This window comes from Salmo trutta, chromosome 24 (assembly GCF_901001165.1).
Source record: "Salmo trutta chromosome 24, fSalTru1.1, whole genome shotgun sequence".
NCBI lineage: Eukaryota > Metazoa > Chordata > Actinopteri > Salmoniformes > Salmonidae > Salmo > Salmo trutta.
The window spans coordinates 824,469-846,188 of record NC_042980.1 but is presented as its reverse complement, the minus strand read 5'-3'; the positions used below and the strand labels follow the sequence as shown (position 1 = coordinate 846,188).

At 41.8% G+C, this 21,720-nt stretch overlaps 1 protein-coding gene across 1 annotated transcript in view; it reads left to right on the top strand.

Moving 5' to 3' along the window:
• Positions 1–2,282: 2,282 nt before the first annotated feature.
• The window catches only part of clybl (citrate lyase beta like), a 161,134-nt gene continuing 141,696 nt past the window's right edge, over positions 2,283–21,720 (top strand). The window contains exon 1 of the mRNA XM_029710741.1: positions 2,283–2,361. Coding sequence (XP_029566601.1) covers positions 2,318–2,361 — 44 coding nt within the window. The 5' untranslated portion in view covers positions 2,283–2,317. The remainder of the gene's footprint in view (positions 2,362–21,720) is intronic.

The window sequence follows — 21,720 nt, the reverse complement described above, 5'->3', positions numbered from 1 at the left end:
AATTAGCACAGAACACTAAAAAAAAACTATAGTTTAAAAAAAAACATTTGCCTAGAGAAGTTGGACGTTCGAAGTAAGCAACACCATTATTCAAGTCGGCAGTACCTAGCGGGTGGTATCAGCATTCGCTATGAATGCCGGACTTTGGATAATTGTGATGTTTATGATAAAAATGTTGTTTCAAAAATATAAATGCAACATGTAAAATGTTGGTCCCATGTTTCATGAGCTGAAATAAAAGATCCCAGAATTGTTAAAAATGCACCAAAATCATTTTTTTACATCAGTTATTGATAATTTCTCCTTTGCCAAGATTGTCCATCCACCTGAAAGGTGTGGCATATCAAGAGGCTGATTAAACAGCATGATCATTACACAGGTGCACCTTGTGGTGGGGACAATAAAATACCACTCTAAAATGTACCGTTTTGTCACAATGCCACAGATTTATTAAGATTTGAGGGAGTGCGCAATTGGTATGCTGACTGCAGGAATGTCCACCAGAGTTGTTGCCAGAGAATTGAATGTTAATTTCTCTACCATAAGCCGCCTCCAACGTCATTATAGAGAATTTGGCAGTATGTCCAACCGGCCTCACAACCACAGACCAAGTGTATGGCGTCGTGTGGGCGAGTGGTTTGCTGATGTCAACGTTGTGAACAGATTGCCCCATGGAGGCGGTGGGGTTATGGTATGGACAGGCATAAGCAACGGACAATGAACACAATTGCATTTTAACAATGGCAATTTCAATGCATAGAGATACCGTGACAAGATCCTGAGGCCCATTGTCATGCCATTCATCTTCCGCCATCATCTCATGTTTCAGTATGATAATGCACAGCCCCATGTCACAAGAATCTGTACACAATTCCTGGAAGCTGAAAATGTCCCAGTTCTTCCATGGATTGCATACTCACCAGACATGTCACCCAATGAGCAGGTTTTGGATGCTCTGGATCTATGTGTACAACAGCGTGTTGAAATTCCCTCTAATAGCCAGCAACTTCGCACAGCCATCGAAGAGGATTGGGACAACATTCCACAATAAACAGCCTAAACAACTCTATGCGAAGGAGATGTGTGGCACTGCATGAGGAAAATGGTGGTCACACCAGATAGTGACTGGTTTTCTGATCCACGCCATTACCTATTTTTTAAAAAGGTATCTGTGACCAACAGATAACTATCTGTATTCCCAGTCAGGTGAAATCCTTAGATTTATAACAGACAGTTTTAGAAACCTTTACTTTCACATCAAATCAAAATAATTTCACAAATGCAAAATATACACTTACTGTACACTCTTTTAACCGGCTTTATCACAGTCGCAGCTGACAGTATTTGTCAATGCCAACATGTTTCTGGCGGCCTTCTTCCATTACACACAAGTGTTCGGAGAATGCTAATGAATTTAAATCAATTACATGAACTTTATATGAACTGTAACTCAGCAAAATCTTTGAAATTGCTGCGTATACATTTTTGTTCAGTAGAGTAATGATCAGAACTTAAAATACACCAACGAACACACACAGGAGAGAAAGCTCACCACTGTTTTGATTGTGGGAAGAGTTACCCCATTTAACAACTAATGAGAATGTTTTCATTTCTCTCATTGACCTATCAAACCCTGGCCTGTTTGGCAAGACTTCGTGTTGCAGATGCACCTCCCCCAACATTCGTCTACAGTAGGTTGTTTCAGCCTAACCTCTCAAAACAGACCAATGACACCTGGAACGAGATATATATATATTTTTATTTTTATTTTGTCTCGAATCAGTTATGCCTGTAGACATATTTATACCAAAACATTTTATATAAATAAATATTTTTTATATATAATTTCACTGGCCGAGAGCATCAAAACCGTGATGTATCACGGCTAAACTGTGACTGACTGATCTACAAATAATAATAATAATAATAATGGGTCGTTATTTATGATGCAAGGTGATTTGTAGGTGATTTCCGTAGTTAATTTTCTATGTCTACAGGCATAGCTGATTCGAGACAATCTCTTAAGTAGTTGTACATGTTACTACTCCAACAAACACTCTGTAAATTGAGTTAGTTTTGCATGGCCCGGAGATCCGAGTACGCAGACTTTGTGTATTTCCATTGGTCCTTAAATGAAATTTTCTCATTGTCCCGTGGCACCGGGCCATGCAAAACGAACTAACCAACTGTATTTGACATGTGCCACGAGGAATCTGCCTCTTAGCTGACTCAGAGGCCAATCAGAGCTCTTCGTTTGCTCAACAGAAATACACCAGTAGCCAATCCCGTTGTACCTATAGAAAAACGTTGAAACAAAATGGCGCAGTCCATAATTCGAGCTATCAGACGAGCTGTCCCACAGTAAGTTAGAAATTCAACAATCAATGCTGTTGTGAACGAGGCTTTGTGTGACTGCAAATTACTACGAGCTTCAGTAAACCGAAACTGAGGTATTGTGTCGACTGGCATGTCGTAAAAATGCAGCTGTCGTTTACTTACCAGCATTAGCTAGTTATAGCTACTTTCAGCTAGCAGAGTTAGTCAACAAAAGTGACATTCAGAAGTAGTTCAATCACATTATACTTCCATTGTAATTACAATTCGAGTTGATTAATCACCTGCGTCTTGTTACAATGTTTCGTGTCCGTGCCACGCGTAGTAGCTACTGTAGTTTCAATTTGCACATGTATCCAGCATTGTCATTATTTATAATAATGTAAATAGATCACTTCACGCTATATCTTCATACCTATTTTATTGTGAACTGGTTTGATGCATTTGGAGTCGCATGTGCTGTGTTTCTCTGCAAGCTAGATTATTGACAACTTGACATACTGTAGACCAGGGGTGTTAAACTCACTCCATGGAGGGCCTAGTGTCTGCAGGTTTTTCCATTTAAGTCCACGACAATCAGGTGTGGGCAGTTCCTTACTAATTTGTGAACTTAATTCATCAAGTACAAGTGAGGAGCGAAAACGCGCCGACTCTCGGTCCTTCGTGGAATGAGTTTGACAGGTGTGCTGTAGATCCAATGGGATTTGTTGTCAGAGAGGGATAACCATAGAGCGTGCAAATATTTTCGTCATTCTTAAACACACTTCACCTGATACAATGCTTGGGTGATATGAGTTCTTAACATTGCATAAAACTATAATGGTGTAAGTGTAATGAATAGAAAGGACACCATAGGTTTCAAATGAGTTGCATATTTATTGTGTAGTAGGCCAATCCTACATAATTGCACTAATGCCTTCAGCCCAAGATGTACTCGTAAGGAGCCCACCGTTACTCCTTAAGGTTCAAGGACCTTATATTATTTTCAGAGGTAGACTGGCTCTGGCAGCCAAAATGGCCAAATACTCCATCTAAACGTGATTCTGAATTGTGATACGGTTTTAGATGTATTTTTATTTAACCTTTATTTAAGTAGGCAAGTCAGTTAAGAACAAATTCTTATTTACAATGACGGCCTACCCCGGCCAAACCCGGATGACGCAGGGTCAATTGTGCGCCGCCCTATGGGACTCCCAGTCACAGCCGGTTGTGATACATCCTGGAATCGAACCAGGGTCTGTAGTGATGCCTCTAGATCGGAGATGCAGGGCCTTAGATCGGGAGCCCTAAGGACACAGAGTTTCTCAACCCAGAGGTGCAACATCACAAGACTTCCAGGAAAGCCAGACTAAAACGTAAAGCGCTTAACTTTCATATCACATTAAAATAATTTCACAAATGCAAAATATGCACTTACTGTACACTATTTTAACCGACTTTATCACAGTTGCAGCTGACAGTATTTTTCAGTGAAAACACGTTTCTAGCGGCCATCTTCCATTACACACAGGTTTTCGGAGCATGCTCGATAGTGACCACTTGTGCTAATTAGCTGTCTTCAGTCTGTCTTCTGTAAACACACACTGTAACATGGATATGTGGCTGTGTGTGAACACTAACCCTATAAAGGTGTATCAATTTAACCTTTTGTTTTTAGAAAATTATTTCTCACTGATGAGAAAGAGAAGTTCCTTATGGTTCCAAAACCATACCACAAGCGATGCGTGTTAATGTTCAGACCGAGCATATGGGCTCTTAACAAGACTCCACTCTACAGAAGACGCCTTTGTCCAATGACTCTTATGTGTAATGGAACTGAGTCATAATCAAGGGCTGTAAGGGCCCTACACAATTGTTTTGTTTCGGCCTGTCACATCTGCACTTAATTCCTTTGGTTGGACTTAATGAGGAACTTCAAACTGTTTAAACGTCAATTACAAAGGTGGCAGTGTGGTTTGTAGTTCTAGTAATCTGTCTGTATTGGTCATTGGGAAACATGGTGCGAGGTGGCTCTACTTCAAGGCAGATTAATTTCCAGAGGTGCAACAGTGCTAATCTGCAGCGTAAAGTGACTGTCACACCAATCTACTGTTGGAGTGTGTGTGAGGTGTACAGTGATAGTGTTTTATGCCTGAAGGGTTTTAAGGATATGTGCTTAGTGTCAGTAATTAGGGCCACCAGAAGAAAACAACTAGGCTAAAATCATTTGGGATTTTCATGCTGTTTGAAATGTGATTGTATTGTAAATTGTATTTTAAAGTTTGTTATAGACTCTTGGAAGATTCGTCCAAACGAGGACTAAAAGAGATCAAATCTAAAGGACCCTGTTGCTTAGTCTGTATTTAAAAAAAAATATATGTATTTTAAAGTGTTATGTGTCCACAGATAATCAGCAGGGGGAAAAATCCTATCTTAGACTAGATATAAACCCGAAACTTCATGAAATACACAAATTCTCAGTGGATGCGAACTTGGTCCATGCAGACTGCCTGTGTTATAGCAGTGTAAAGATGCAGCCGGGAAAGGAAGCGTAATCCCACTTGGCATAGACGTTCAACGTCTAGTTTTAATTTACATTTGGTTGAGTTGTAAACTAACATGAATTAATCGTAAAGTGTACAAAAGTCACCATGTCATTGGATTTAGGTTAAAAGTTGGGTGGAAAAAATGAAACAATTCCCTCACGTTGATGAACTTTTGCAAATCCAATCAGTTTTCCATGTTAATTCAACATCATCACATTTCATTTTTTGGTTGAAATGACTTAGAAACAATGTTTTTTTTCAAGCAGTAGGATGTGTGTTTTGTTTTATGGAGAGACCTTGAGCTGTAGCCTTGGATTTGGCGCCAAGGCCGACTGCTCTTTGTCACAAACACCCTCATGTCAAAGATGCAACAGCATCCTGGAGGAAATATTGACTGCCGCTATGAAATCGACAAGTGATGAAAGTCACCTAGAGCTTGTCAATTAGGTAGCCGGGGCCTGGACCTTATAACTTAATAGGCAGTTTCTCCTTTCAGGGTCTGCCAGGCTTTTATAGCACAGGTTATTAAAAAAAACAGGTTTAATGTCCCCCTATAACAACATTTTAAATTAAGACCTACTGCATAAAGCTGTATGGCTACTTGGCAATCATGGCAGACTGTTTTGTAAAGTGGCGTTTTGCCTAAATTGGGAGGTAGGTTTCCGATCAAAGCACCGCCACAACACGTTATATTTTACAGTGAAGGCTGCAGCAGAAGCAAACTCCTTTGTTGGTGACTCTTTCTTTCTTCCGTCCGCGCGCGATTGGTTGGGGGAATGGCTGGCTCACTGAGAAACTCTTGAAGGCTCACGTTATTGGGATTAAGTAGGCCATGTTAATATTATTATTTCACACCTTTATCTCCTCCCACTGTGCAAAAACTGCTTAAATCAACGTTGTTTCCTCGTTATTTCAGCAATAAAAAAAATACAATGTTGAAACAACATAGGAAACTGATTGCATTTGAAAGTCCTCAACGTAAGGGAATTGTCATTTTTTCACCCAACTTTTAACCTAAATCCAATGACATGCTGAAATGTTTAGTTGATTTCATGTTGAATTCACATTAGTTGACAACCAAAAGTATATCAAAATTAGACGTTGAAATCAAAAATTATCTGAGCTGCATGCGATTGAACAAGTCACAGGAAACATGCGCTGCATTCATTCATATGGACAGAATATTGTGTGTATATATAGCCTACAGGCAATGTCAGAGGAAGGCCCTAAAAATCGTCAAAGACTCCAGCCACCCTAGTCATAGACTGTTCTCTCTGCTACCACACGGCAAGCGGTACCGAAGCGCCAAGACTAGGTCCAAGAGGCTTCTATACAGCTTCTCCCCCAAGCCATAAGACTCCTGAACATCTAGTCAAATTGCTACCAAAACTATTCACATATCCCCCCCTCTCCACACCGCTGCCACTCTCTGTTGTCATCCATGCATTGTCACGCCAATTAACTCTACCTACATGTACATACTACCTCAACTAACCGGTGCCCCCGCACATTAACTCTGTACCGGCACCTCCTGTATATATTATTTTTTTACTGCTTCTAATTAATGACTTGTTATTTTTATCTCTTATTCTTATCCATATTTTTTGAAACTGCGCTGTCGGTTAGGGGCTCGTAAGTAAGCATTTCACTGTAAGGTCTACTACACCTGTTGTATTCGGCGCATGTGACTAATACGATTTGATTTGAGTAAGTATTAGCTTGGTTGCCACTTGTTGTTCACCATTTGAAATTGAACCTCAGTTCATGAACATAAATAACTAGCCAGCTACTTAACCCTGTTGCCCAAAGCTAACGTTATAAGCAGCCAGCTAGCTTCATCTAGCTAGTGAAGCTCGACCGGACCGGGTTATGTGTTGTGACGCTAGCCACAATAAGGATTAGGCACAATAGTGGAATTTGCGGTTTGCCTTCAAAGTAAAAGTATATAATTGACAGTGATGCAAATGAATACAAATAGTAGAATTATGCCAAACTTTTATTTTGAAGGCTAACCGCAAAGTCCACTGCGTGGCTAATCCTTATTGTGGCTAGCTTCACGTAGATGGGTCCGACCACCATTAATCAAATAATAACTGTCTTATAAATTAGGGTTATTTTAGATGACACCTAGCTATATAGTTTGCTAGCTAACTATAGCTACTGAAACAAATTGTCGTTTTGCTATGTTTTTGGGGAAGAACATTGTTTGCATCCATGAGCTAGCTATCTTTTTTTTATGACAAGCACTGTAGGCGCACAAGACAACTTTACCAGCATCATAGCATACATATCGATGAATCATTGTGACATTTGAAATACAAGTGGTAGTGTAATAACTAAATATAACATTTATGAACGCATTAAATAATGTGACGTGCAGTCATATTCAGGTCCTGATTGGTCAACAAGCTTATTTGACATGTCAAATAGTGTTAAATAGTATATTTTGACACACAAAGACCCAAACGTTGTTCCATAGAAATACTGGTTGAGAATGAAATGACTGAACAAATGAACAACAAAATAGCACAGTAAGTAAGTGAAAGAAATAGGTTTTGATTATGTTTCACTGGTAATGGGGACATATGTAAATGCCACCAAAATGTATTTGTGTGACCTTTATTTAACTAGGCAAGTCAGTTAAGAACAAATTTTTATTTACAATGACGGCCTACCCCAGATGAGGCTGGGCCAATTGTGCGCCGCCCTGTGGGACTCCCAATCACGGCCGGATGTGATACAGCCTGGATTCGAACCAAGGACTGTAGTGACACCTCTTGCACTGAGATACAGTGCCTTAGACGGCTGCGTCCGCGTGTGTGTTAACTATTTAACTTTACTAGAATGCTTAAAAGGCCGCTAAAATTTAAAATATCTGTATCGTTTTTTTTGGGCAAGGAAAATATTGGATATCGGTATCGGCCAATAATGTCATATGGGTGCATCACTGGAATAAACAATAAAATCAAAAGAAAAGTTGACATCCTCTATTGTTGTTGCTTTATCTGAGGACCACTGTGGATTTTTTACTAACTTGTTGACCATAGCACAGGGTAATACTGAATGCATCATTCAATTTATACTGAATAAATCATTGAAATAAAACATTAAACACTGTCTTACCTCTGAAGTTGCTACAGATTTTAATGTGTACTAACAATACACCATCCCCCATTCTGCTTTCCTCCAGTGATGATTTTGTCTAACTTTAATAGCAAATTAAAGCCAACCATTGATGCTGTAGCTCCAGTAAGGTTGAAAAAGGCCACATCCAAACGGATGAGGGAAGTTAAGAGAAATTGCAGAAAGGCAAAGCGGAAGTGGATAATAGTCAAAGTTTCCAGTCCATTATGATATTCTGAGAGAGCAACTTGGTATATATAACAACGCAAATAGAAATGCAAGATCAGCTCATTTTTGTAATTTGATCACTAAAAATCAGAATAATTTACGAGTGCTCTTCTTGACCATTGATGGCCTGATAAATCCTACCCCTTGCAAACCTATGTGAACTTTCCACCACATCTAAATGTGATGAGTTTGCGGCATATTTCAGAGATAAAATAGCAAACATTAGGCTGGGTATCAGTGAAGCAAGACCTGATAAGGAGTTTGATATGTGCCCTAGCCTACCACGCAAAGGCACTGGATTTATTTTCACTGGTTGACACAGACATGCTCAGGAAAGTGATAGAACTTGAGCCTTCTACCTGCCTTCTCCATCCTATCCCCAACTCCTTCAAAACAGTTTTTAATTGCTTATCTCAAGACGTGCATGCTATTGTTAAGCACTCCCTGTTCACAGGCACTTTCCCTACTGCACTAAAAACTGCTTTGGTGAAACCCCTTCTGAAGATGAGTGATTTAGATTCTTCAGCTGTTTTCGTCTAATCTCCAACCTTCCATTCTTAAGCAAAAGTCTGGAGGAATTAGTTTTCAAACAGCTAAATGACTTTAAGTGCCAACTATGCTTTTGGAATATTGCCAACTACATCAGAGACAGCCTTAGTTAAAGTGGTAAATGATCTTAAAGCCAACACCGATGCCAAACAGTTCTCAGTCCTTGTACTGTTGGATTTAAGTGCTGTATGACACTGTTGACCATGATGTCCTTCTGGATGGCCTTTGGTCCAGTTCTAAATTGGTTTAGGATCTATTTAACCGGTCAATATTTTTATTTTTTTTGGTGAACATAACTCAGAGAAAATGGATACACATGGTGTTCCATAAGGTTAAATTTTGGGTCCGGTACTGTTCAGTTTATATATGTTACCCCTTGGCAGCATTATTAGAAAGCACAGCATTGATTTTCAGTGCTACACAACTTGACATTTCTGTGTCGCCATAGGGTTTTAGCTCTACTGATACATTATTAGACTTTATTAGTGATTTAAATACTTGGAAGGCTCACTACTTCCTCCAGCTGAATCAAGACAAGACTGAGGTACTTATTATTGGAGCCAAAGTACAGAGAGAGAATCTGGCCGCACATTTGAATTCCCAGGCAATACAGATAAAACACCAGGTAAAAAAATCTAGGTGCCATTTTTAGATTCTGAACTCAAAATAGCTTTTTACCACCTGAGGAACATTGCCAAGGTGTGGCCGTTTCTTATCTCAGGACGATACAGAGCGACTCATCCATGCATTTATTACAAGCAGTCTTGACTACTGTTGTCCTCCTGTCTGGTCTACCCAAGAAAGCCATTGGTCAACTTCAAAACATACAGGATGCTGCAGCACGGGTACTGACCAAGACCAGACGGAGACCACACAGACTTCTTTGGTATGATGTTACAAGCTTGGCACGCCTGTATTTGGGGAGTTTTTCCAATTCTTCTCTGCAGATCCTCTCAAGCTCCATCAGGTTGGATGGGGAGCGTCGCTGCACAGCTATTTTCAGGTCTCCCCAGAGATGTTCGATCGGGTTCAAGTCCGGGCTCTAGCTGGGCCACTCAAGGACATTCATAAACTTGTCCCGAAGCCACTCATGCATCTGTCTTGGCTGTGTGCTTAGGGTCGTTGTCCTGTTGGAAGGTGAACCTTCGCCCCAGTCTGAGGTACTGAATGCTCTGGAGCAGGTTTTCATCAAGGATCTCTCTGTACTTTGATCCGTTCATCTTTCCCTCGATCCTGACTAGTCTGTCTCCTAGTCCCTGCTGCTGAAAAACATCCCCTCAGCATGATGCTGCCACCAGCATGCTTCACAGTAGAGATGGTATTGGCCAGGCGATGAGCGGTGCCTGGCTTCCTCCAGACGTGACGCTTGGCATTCAGGCCAAAGAGTTTAATCTTGGTTTCATCGGACCAGAGACTCTTGTTTCTCATGATCTGAGAGTCCTTTAGGTGCCTTTTGGCAAACTCCAAGCAGGCTGTCATGTGCCTTTTACTGAGGAGTGGCTTCCGTCTGGTCACTCTACTATAATGGCCTGATTGTTGGAGCGCTGTAAAGATGGTTGTCCTTCTGGAAGTTTCTCCCATCTCCACAGAGGATTTCTGGAGCGCTGTCATTGACCATCGGGTTCTTGGACACATTCCTGACCAAGGCCCTTCTCCCCAGATTGCTCAGTTTGGCCGGGTGGCCAGCTCTAGGAGGAAACAAACATCTATTTAAGAATGATGGAGGCCACTGTTCTTTGGGACTTTCAATGCTGCAGATGTTTTTGTTACCCTTCCCAAGAAGTCTCGGAGCTCTATGAACAATTCTTTTGACCTCATGGTTTGTTTTTTTTTCTCTAACATGCACTGTCAACGGTGGGACCTTATATAGACCAGTATGTGCCTTTCCAAAACATGTCCAATCAATTGAATTTACCACAGATGGACTCCAATCAAGTTGTAAAAACATCTCAAAGATTGTCAATGGAAACAGAATGCACCTGAGCTCAAATTTGAGTCTCATAGCAAAGGGTCGGAATATTTATGAAAATAAGGTATTTCTGTTTAAAATTTTGCGTAAATGTGTAAAAAAAAAAAAGATGTTAGATTTGTCATTTAGGGTATTGTGTGAAGATTGATGAGGAAAAACATGTATTTAATCAATTTTAGAATAAGGCTGTAACGTAACAAAATATGGATCCTGAATACTTAACGAATGCACTGTACTAGTATTGACATTTTCTGAACTAAATATCCCATATTACATGGAGAGTATGTCTTCTTGCATTTCTTTGTAACTATACAAAGGTGAAGGTGTCTTTCACAATGTTGTAAGTAAATCCTCCCATTCATGTGGTGGCTGGCAGCATAGGGCCAGCCTCTGCATCCCATAGAAAAACAAATGAGCGCTGAGTGACACCTAATTTTCTCATTGATTGGTACTGGTAGCCAGCCAGGCAGAGGTAAACTGTGGCCATAATCCAATCGGGCAAGAAAACACTAACAACCTGAGTCGCTCTGGAACCATGATTGGGATAGCCGTGGTGAGGTTCTTTAGGGCACGCCTTAACAAAATGTTTACAAACAGTTTGCAACGGAAAAGGAAAACAAGTGTTCCTTATTGGACAAGCTCCCTGTTTGAGACGTTTCTTCTGTTTCGTGCCTACTGAACCCGACCCAGGGTTGGAAAGCAGGAGGCCAAGAAAAACTTAAGTCACACATGCTCGGCCCTATTTCTTACTGTATCCTAATGTTTTTAACCCTATTTCATCTGTTTAGCCTACTGCTTTAATGCCCGCCCGGGGCCTGGTGAGACCAAATAATCATTTTTAAAAGCCGATCGCCCTCGTTTTTCCCCCTTGTAAAATACATTAGACGTTGAAGCCTAACTCAAGCGGGAGATCATTTATTTTGTATATTCGTATTTAACAGTAGTGCCCCGAAAACATGGAGTGAAACGGCAACATCTGTGTGTTTGTGTGCACATGTGCTCAGAGTACTTTTTCTTCCTCTTACTTCTTTTCAAGCCAGTACATCAATAAATCGCTCTATAACCTGTTGTTGACCCAACTTAAGCTGGCCTTTGAAATGCATTACAGAGCATTAAGTTAACATATGTTGCAGTTGGATAACAAGGCTCTCGTAGAACAGGGCTTGGGTGACAAGCGGAGTAAATTGTGCTGTGGATGGGATGGCAAGAGGGAGACCGAGCAGAGATGGAGGCCTGCACTTGTCCCAAGGCACACACACACACACACACACTGTGGAGGATCCCATACAGCTAGCTGATAGATCTGTAGCTGATGGATCTGTTACCCTGGGTCCCCACAGACACAAAAAAACAACCAGCTCCCCAAAATAAGTGCCTGGGCTCTGGGAACAAGGGCCTTTGATCCACGGCAACATTCTTGGCCGAGGAGCAGGGGCTTCCTTGCGTCTTCAGAGCCCAAGCATATGGGATTGCATCTGTACAAACAGGGCCGCAGTGGAATGTGGAACAATGCAACAAAATAATCTTGTTCTGGAGAAGAACGTTGGGGGGTGGGGGGGCCTAACAGGGCCGTTTGTGTGGTTTAGAGATTGAGCGTGGTTGTAGGATGGGAATGATCAATGTTGGCAAATATGCACAGTGTTTTTAATGATAACAAGAAAGTGGGAGATTTGTGTGTTTGGCTTAAAATTACATGTGGTGAGCCAGTGAAATTGGTGTGATGAAATCTCCTGTAAAACAATAAACCTTTTTGGATTAGCCAAGAGTATAGGCCTGTAGCAGGGTTTTTAACATGGAACATGTTTGCTATCTTAGCTAAAACTGCATTGTGTGTACTTTTTGCTAAATGTACCTTTTTGAGTCCATTGTTTGGTTGGATAATAGCCTTTTCCCAAGGCCTGTTTTTCTCATGTCAGTCACTGAGAGTCACTCAATTAGCTGATGTTAGCTAACATTTATTTATTTTTGGTAGATTTGTAGTAATCATGGTCAAATAATTGACTGGGGGGGGCATTCATATCATATTCAAAACTGCAAACATTTCTCTGCCCCGTGGCAAAGTGAGTATAATTTACGGGAGCGCTATTTGGACAAAATATCAAATTGCTAATTTTTGCGATTGCGGTTATGAATTGCGATTTTCAAACACTTGGGTGAAAACTTGGCAATTCAATCAGACATGGTTAAAACAAGTGTCAGGTTAGAGAACATCTCTTTTTAAAATGATAATATGAATACATACTGTGCTAACTGAATTAAAAACCAAATGAAACAACTCTTTTCCAACATTGATAATATGTAGGATTATTACACACCTACATATAAACAAACATACATTTTTAACATGATCATCAAAATATAGTGTGCTATAAGCGCAGTGCTTATTCATTCATTAATGAATAAGATAATAAGTTCCTATTTCACCATTATAAGTTGTTAAATAGCATAAGTTATTTATTTATTCAGGCAGCCATAGGCTGCAGATGGAATAGGATGTTTATGATTGTGTAATTTTTATAAGACAAAGTGCCTTAACATGTAAAACGTAGCCTACCGATTGTAAGGTGCAGCCTGTGTCCAAAACATTGAAGTCTGGTCCAGTTATTTAACGCAACATGTTTCTACCTTCATTTTGTTATACAGTGTTGGGATGGAGACTTGGGAGAGCTATGTGCGAGACGGAATCTTGTATCTCCTGTCCAGCTTGTTTATCATCATCTTCAAGCAGTCTTTGCTGACTCTGTAAATAGGAATCATGTCTTTGGCTCAGTGATTTCTATGTGTCTATAGGATGCTTTTTTGTAGGGTGTTACACTTAAACGCATTGGCAATCAATGCCTGTTTAGCGTAGGTGCCTGGTTGCAGAGTATGTGAGCAGAGCTGGAATGGAGTTGGGCCAATTTGCCTGGAGCGTGCGCAAGTTTTCCAAAGGGTGGAGCGTCGGCCTTCTCGCCCGCACCAATTTTGCTCCAGTAGTGCTCACTTCCCGAGCTTAGGCCCAACATGCATTTGTAGTCTACTTTAGTGCTGCTATAGCCCCTTGCTTTAGCTACAGTCATGGAGTTCGCTAAAAATATTCATAAAGAAACTGATAAAACACACAGCTTCAAAATCAAAGTGACTTACAAAGATGAGGAGGAGCAAGAGTGAGGTGACGTGGTGTCCACAACCAAAGAATCATTGTGGAATCTGAAGACACATGTCCCAAAAGCATGATTGTGTACTTACTATGTGCACAAGATCTCTATTTTTTTTTCTTCTCCATTTTCATTCTATTATCTATACAATAGGCCATCATTGACTTTGACCCAGTAGGCCTGGGATATTGCCTCTTTCAAAGAGCTTTTCATTTTGATAGGTATGCCTAAAGGTTTTTAGTCAAAATAACCCTATAGAAAAAAATGAAAACTGCATCCCTGCCCAGTCTGGCAAGAGTGGCCCGATGGGTGTTTAGCATCCCCAGTGGCAAGCACGGAGAGGGTATTCTCCACTGTTGGCCTGTTCTCCAGGCACCAAGCACGGAGAGGGTATTCTCCACTGCTGGCCTGCTCTCCAGGCACCAAGCACGGAGAGGGTATTCTCCACTGTTGGCCTGTTCTCCAGGCACCAAGCACGGAGAGGGTATTCTCCACTGCTGGCCTGCTCTCCAGGCACCAAGCACGGAGAGGGTATTCTCCACTGTTGGCCTGTTCTCCAGGCACCAAGCACGGAGAGGGTATTCTCCACTGCTGGCCTGCTCTCCAGGCACCAAGCACGGAGAGGGTATTCTCCACTGTTGGCCTGCTCTCCAGGCACCAAGCACGGAGAGGGTATTCTCCACTGTTGGCCTGTTCTCCAGGCACCAAGCACGGAGAGGGTATTCTCCACTGTTGGCCTGCTCTCCAGGCACCAAGCACGGAGAGGGTATTCTCCACTGCTGGCCTGCTCTCCAGGCACCAAGCACGGAGAGGGTATTCTCCACTGCTGGCCTGCTCTCCAGGCACCAAGCACGGAGAGGGTATTCTCCACTGCTGGCCTGCTCTCCAGGCACCAAGCACGGAGAGGGTATTCTCCACTGCTGGCCTGCTCTCCAGGCACTATCGCATGAGCCTGAAGCCACAGATTTTGGCCCAATTCGTTTATAAAAATGAATTCAAAGGCACTGAGCCTAATAGGGCAATTTTTGTTTAATTTGTATTTAATTCTAAGTAAGTCACATGTTTAAATGCTGAGCGCTTAATGTCCCTTCCAGCCTAGTGTGTCGCACTCGCTTCACAATTTATTTATTTGAAGGCTATAGCTTGAAGCAATTTAAATAATATAGCCTAAATAATTAATATTCATTCGCTCCTGACCTATTTAGTATTTATATGCTGTTTTAATACCTATTAGCCTATTTGAAATGATCGCTTCTTAAAGTCACCTTTTCATATTTATTAATATACTTTTCATTCAAATCATATTGTTTGGTTTCAATACTTCAAAACCAAATGGTAGATCCAGGTATTCACAAAAATAGATGGGTGTTGGTTAGGGCTGTGCCGGTCATGAAATTTTGTCAGCCGGAGATTGTCAAGCAAATAACTGCCGGTCTCATGGTAATTGACCGTTAATTAACATAAACATATTTAGCATCTCCTGGCTTCCACACACAGCCTACAAACCACTGATGCAGACCTTTGGAACGTCTACACTTTAAAAGGTCTAATAAATCCATTAGATATAGCCTACACCGTCACAATAAATCCATGATTTATTTTACACAGGTCTAAAGAAACATGATATGAAGAAAATGTAGTCTGAGTTATGATAGGCTATGATCTGGCTATGCCATATGTCTGTGGGTTACACTAGATCATTTAGCAGACAAGACTCCGTGGTATTATTTTATAGTGTGAAGAATACAATTGAACATGGCTCATGAAGTGTTTGATTAGATTTTCCTTAACATTTGCATTGATGTCAGAGTGATTAGAGGGACAATGGAGTGCTGAGTACCAGGCAGTTAACAAGTTTGGTAGGTTACTAATGACCATCAGCAGCATCAGAGCTTGGAGAAACCTAATTACCGTGGCTAAATGGTCACACATGACTGCCGGTATGGTTACCGTAACAGCCATAGTGTTGGTTAAATTTGTGATTTTAAGGAATGGAGTGAATTTAGAATTGCAGTTTCTGTTGGGGGTGAGTGAGGATTGTTTTTTAGGGGAGCGGTTGGAAAAGCCAGAGGGATGAGCGGGATTTCCGACTCTGCTCACATACTCGAGCTTGTTGTGGCTTTGCTGCTCTCAGGTGCTTTAACAAAAACAAATCATGCAATCATCATAAAGCAGGGCAGACTGGCCAACTGGTAAATGCCAGATGGGCTGGTCTGTTTTTAGCCCAGTGGGCCTGTCTAACTTATATATATTTTTTGCATAAAAATGTTATTATCTGGCTAATAATGGGGGCCTCAAGGGAAAAAATGGGCCAGTGCTGGGGCTTTGAGTAAAAATGGGCCGGTGTGTTAGTAATGCCAGGACTGTTTTTTATTTATTTTTATTTTTTTGGTCCCAGTCCCCACCTCTGTTGTAAAATAGTGGATGGTTGTTCTTCAAATGATTGAACACATTGTCGTGTTGTCTCTTGTTGTCGCCACAACTCTGAAGCACTTTTTGCACAACGCTTGCATTTGGTTGACATCGGTTTTCCTGTAGCTGAAATATTGCCATACCACTTAAGATGTGCCCTTTTGCACCAAATCAACATTTTCATCACTAGCAGCACTCTTGTTTCTGACACAGTGTGAGGTAAAGCCACAGAGTTTCTGAACCTCATACTTTGGTAAAGCCCTTTCTCTACTCACCAGCATCTGACTGCGTGCTCTTGTGATTGGCCAGTATGTGCATGCCATGCAGAATGAGAGGGCCAGCTTGTGATTGGTCAGCATCCTCTGTGTATGTAGAGAGTGAAAGAACGCAGTCTAGCACATCTCATTGGAGGAGGTACGTAGTCTAGTTTTTGTCGTATTTGTATTTATTATGGATCCCCATTAGCTGCTGTCGAGGCATTAGCTACTCTTCTTGGGGTCCAGCAAAATATTGGCAGTTAAAATGGCAGTTAGATACAATTAAAAACATTACATTTCACAAACGATTTCACAACACATTGTCTGCCCTCAGGCCACTACTCTACTACCACATGTCGACAACACAAAATCCATGTGTGCGTATAGTGTGTCTCATATTAACAGAGTGTTAAAGAAAGGAGAAAATTGCAGCCTCTTCCGATATGGATATTGCATATGTCAATATTGCAATTTCAATCTGAATTTGATTAATCGTGCAGCCCTCGTAGATTTACAGGGAAAATATATATATTCTCTTCGTCCCATAGCAACGTGTGGGTATGGTTAGGGCTGGCTCTGACTTTATGGGTATGGTTGTGGGTAAACAGACCCACGAGCCACTGCGGCCCCTCATGATGAATTACATTTTTTGGTGGCTCCTACCCCCATCAGTTGCCCAGCCTTGCTCTAGGCTATTTGTTTTGTTCAAACATTGAAATCTTTTATTGAATGAAACGTACTGTTTGCCTGTATGCTCTACCCCTATGAGTCCTCATTGTAAAATGTTCCCCTGAAGTTGTTTGCTTAATGGCTGAATTGTAATGTTCTGTTTATAGCCATCCCATTTATTTTGAATAGTACCTCTTCTGAGAAGCCCACCCAGTCTCCTTTTGAGGGGGAGGACGGAGGGGTTAATGTAAGGCCTATTTAGTGGACCTGCATTGGAACATGCAATGTAGGCATGATTAGCATTCTCGAGGCCTAATAGGCCCCTGATGGAGAGCATTGAGTCGGTACAGTACATACCCCACTTAGTATTAATTGGGTAGCAGGCATATTTGCGTGTGGGCTGGGATATTACTTACAGGTTCAGTCTGAGTCTGTCTGGATTTGCCCTTAGGCACAGATCTAGAATCAGTTTATTGCTACCTCCCCTAATTGTAACTATTAGGGGGAGAAATCCCACAAACTGACCTTAGATCAGTGACTAAAGGGAACGTCATCACCCATCTCACTGACTCCGTTTGCACGGTGTTCCTCCGGTCTTCTCACGGCACCTGGGTTGGATTCGTCGCCACAGTGATGGTTACATGACTGTTGCCAGGAAGATGATGGAGGTGTAATTTGGGCCTGCGTTTCCTGTCTGATGTAGCCAACTAAAACACCTAATGAGTCACAATGTTGGGGTTTACAGTACACACTGTTTGTTGAGTGGCCTTGGTGGGGGTTTTACCGAAGAGTTGTGTGTGCACACCTGAATGGGTCAGTGGGTAGATGGGCCGAGGGATTGTGTATGTTTGTCATTCAATATCTGTGTGTTAGTGCTGTTGTTTTGTGTGTGGGTGGGTGTGTGCATGCATGCAGGTGACTTGTGAGGGGAGGTTAACATGGGTTACATTTATGGCAGTGGTTAGTAGTAGTTGCAGTTCCACGTCTGGCCTCTAGGTGTCAGTGTTGACAGTGTTCTGTGGAGAAATCAGCTGTGAGGGGTTTGATAGATTCTCCTCAGTTGTAGCAAGTGTCTCACTTCTGAATGTCTTTATATTAATGAGACACACAAACTCTCAAAATTATTGATTGAATATCTGAGTCTGTTTTGCCTGGACTGTCAAAAAGGTTCAGCACTGCAAAGTTATGCACCTCAGAAATCAGTATACCTGACCGAGCCGTCGTCATTAAATGGGTTATCAAATGTTGAAATAATAATAAAACTCTAAGCGCTGGATGGATGGATGGGGTCTGTATTTTTTTTTTATGGACATTGAGAGGTCTTGGAGAAGTTTTTCAAGAAGGCCAACACAACCCTGTCAGATGTTTTCTCTGTTCATTGCCAATGTCAAAGTGTATAGATGAAAAAATAACAATTTATGTATAGCTCTACTGTACATTAGTCCTTCGATATACTCCCTTGGTTGACCGTATCAGGGCACATTTCTTTTGACTTGAAGGCTATTCTATTGCCATGACATGTAATATCACACTGAACTGATTGCATTTTACATAAAATAGGCATGCTTATTACATTTAAATGTAGACTATAGAATTATATCCTCTCTGCCCTTTTAAGCTCATGAATTGCCAATACTGTAGGCTTATATTGTGTAATTACAACAAATACTAGTCACAGGACAGGAATTTGAAAATGAGGGTCTTAGAATTCATGGACGTGTAATTCTCCATTTTAATAGCCAGATGTAAAATGAAATATTAAAAGAACATAAGCAGTAAGAATTCTGGTAATAATGGGAACATATTTCCCATGGTGAAGCAGAATGTAAATGAGAAAATGGGACCCTGAGGATGGGGGTGGGCAGTGTGTGTGTGTTGGGGGAAGGTATTGGTTAAGGGGTCTTGGGTGTGCGTGTGTTTGTGTGTGAACTTGCAGCAGTGTAGGTTAGGTCTTCTGTAATGCCCCCACTGTTTACAATGTGTAGAAAGAAGCGCTTGTCTAAGGCTGGGGAAGGGGACTGGATCTTGGCTACTGACATTATAGTGGGTCTGGTGGTAGGGGCCTAGGACAAGTACTTTACAATAGGGGCTAAAGGAAGGGGTAGGCTAGGTTGAGGATAACCCCAATCTGAAACTGCCTTTCCTCCCTCTGCATGACCTGGACATGTTTACCCTTTTCATCAGTTTAGAGTACCACAGTATGAGTCATAATACCCACAAAACCTTACAGTCAAACAAGGAAATGGTTCCAATCGTTCATTTTTCCCACTCAGAAGGCTGAAAATATTTGGAATGGGCCCCCTGATCCTCAAAAAGTGCTACAGCTGTACCATCGAGAGCATCCTGACCGGTTGCATCACTGCCTGGCATGGTAACTGATCAGCATCTGACCGTAAGGTGCTACATAGGGTAGTGTGTACGGCCCACTACATCACCAAGCTTTCTGCCATCCAGGACCTTTAAATACTAGGCGGTGTCAGAAGAAAGCCCAAAAAATTGCCCAAACTCTCTGCTACCGCACGGCAAGCGGTACCGGGGCGCCAAGTCTAGGACCAAAAGGATCCTTAACAGCTTGTACCCCCACGCCATAAGTCTGCAGAACAATTAATCAAATGGCTACTGGACTATTTACATTGACACCCCCCCCATTTGTTTTTTTTATAGTGCTGCTACTCGCTGTTTATTATCTATGAAAAGTCACTTCACCCCTACCAACATGTACAAATTACCTCTAACCTGTACCCCCGCACATTGACTCGGTACCGGTACCCCCTGTATATAGCCTCGTTATTGTTACTTTTTACTTGTATTTATTTTGATAAATATTTTCTTAACTCTTTCTTGAACTGCACTGTTGGTTAAGGGCTTGTAAGTAAGCATTTCACGGTAAGGTTTACACATGTTGTATTCAGCGCATAAAGTTTAATTTTATTTGGTGGTAGTAGAAGACAGACCGACAGAAATCGTCCCTGTTAGCACTGCAGTTCTTTATAATAATTAATATTTTGTCACGTACACCGGTTAGGCGCAGTGAAATGTGTTCTTATATAGGGTCAGCCATAGTAGTGTGGCGCCCCTGGAGCAAATCAGGGTTAAGTGCGTTACTCAAGGGCTCATCGACACATTTTTGTCACCTTGTCGGCTCCGGTATTCGATCCAGCGACCTTTTGGTTACTGGGCCAACCCTCTATCTGCCGCCATGACCCACTGTGTGCGTGCGCGCACACATGCACGCACACGCGCAGACATGCACGCACACACATATCAAAGGAACCTTTTGTCATAGGATAGTGGGCTCTGTCTGTCTCCTCATCACTCTCCTCTAATAATGCACACAGTGGGTCCTGCGTGTGTTTAAAACATTCACTCTACAGTATGAGGGTAGGGGGAGGGTGTGCACTCCTTCGGGTCCTCTGGACCAGGAGTGAGAAGCACTGCCTCTGAACAATGTAAAAATGTCCTTGAATGTACCTGACCCATCTAAAGTATCTAACTGTATGAAATATTTATGAAATATGAAACTGAAAAAAATATATATGTAAACGCAACATGCATCAATTTCAGTTCATGTAAGGAAATACATAAAAATAAATTCATTAGGTCATAATTTATGGATTTCACATTACTGGGAATGCAGATACGCATCAGATACCTTAAAAAAAATTTTTTTTTTAAAGTAGGGGCATGGATCAGAAAACCAGTCAGTATCTTGTGTGACCACCATTTGCCCCATGCAGCACGACACATCTCCTTCGCATAGAGTTGATCAGGCTGTTGATTGTGGCCTGTGGAATATTTTCCCACTCCTCTTCGATGGCTGTGCGAAGTTGCTGGATATTGGCGGGAAGTGGAACATGCTTTCGTACACGCTGATCCAGAGCATCCCAAACATGCTCAATGGGTGATATGTCTGAGTATGCAGGCCATGGAAGAACTGGGAAATGTGCACAGATCCTTGCGACTTGGGGCTGTGTATTATCATGCTGAAACATGAGGTAATGGCGGCGGACGAATGGCACGACAATGGGCCACAAATTGCCATGGATAATGCAATTATGTTCATTGTCTGTAGCTTATGCCTGCCCATACCATAACCCCACCGCCAGCATGGGGCACTCTGTTCATAACGTTGACATTAGCAAACCGCTCACCCACACAATGCCATACATGTTGTCTGCCATCTGCCCAGTACAGTTTGAAATCGGGATTCAACAGTGAAGAGCACACCATGGAAGGTGAGCATTTGCCCACTGAAGTCTGTTAGAACACCGAACTGCAGTCCGGTCAAGACCCTGGTTAGGACGACGAGCACGCAGACGAGCTTCTCTGAGACCATTTCTGACAGTTTGTGCGGAAACACTTCAGTTGTGCAAACCTACAGTTTCATCAGCTGTCCACGTGGCTGGTCTCAGACCATCCCGCAGGTGAAGAAGCCAGATGTAGAGGTCCTGGGCTGGTGTGGTTACACATAGTCTGCAGTTGTAAGGCCGGTTGGATGTTCTGCCAAATTCTGTAAA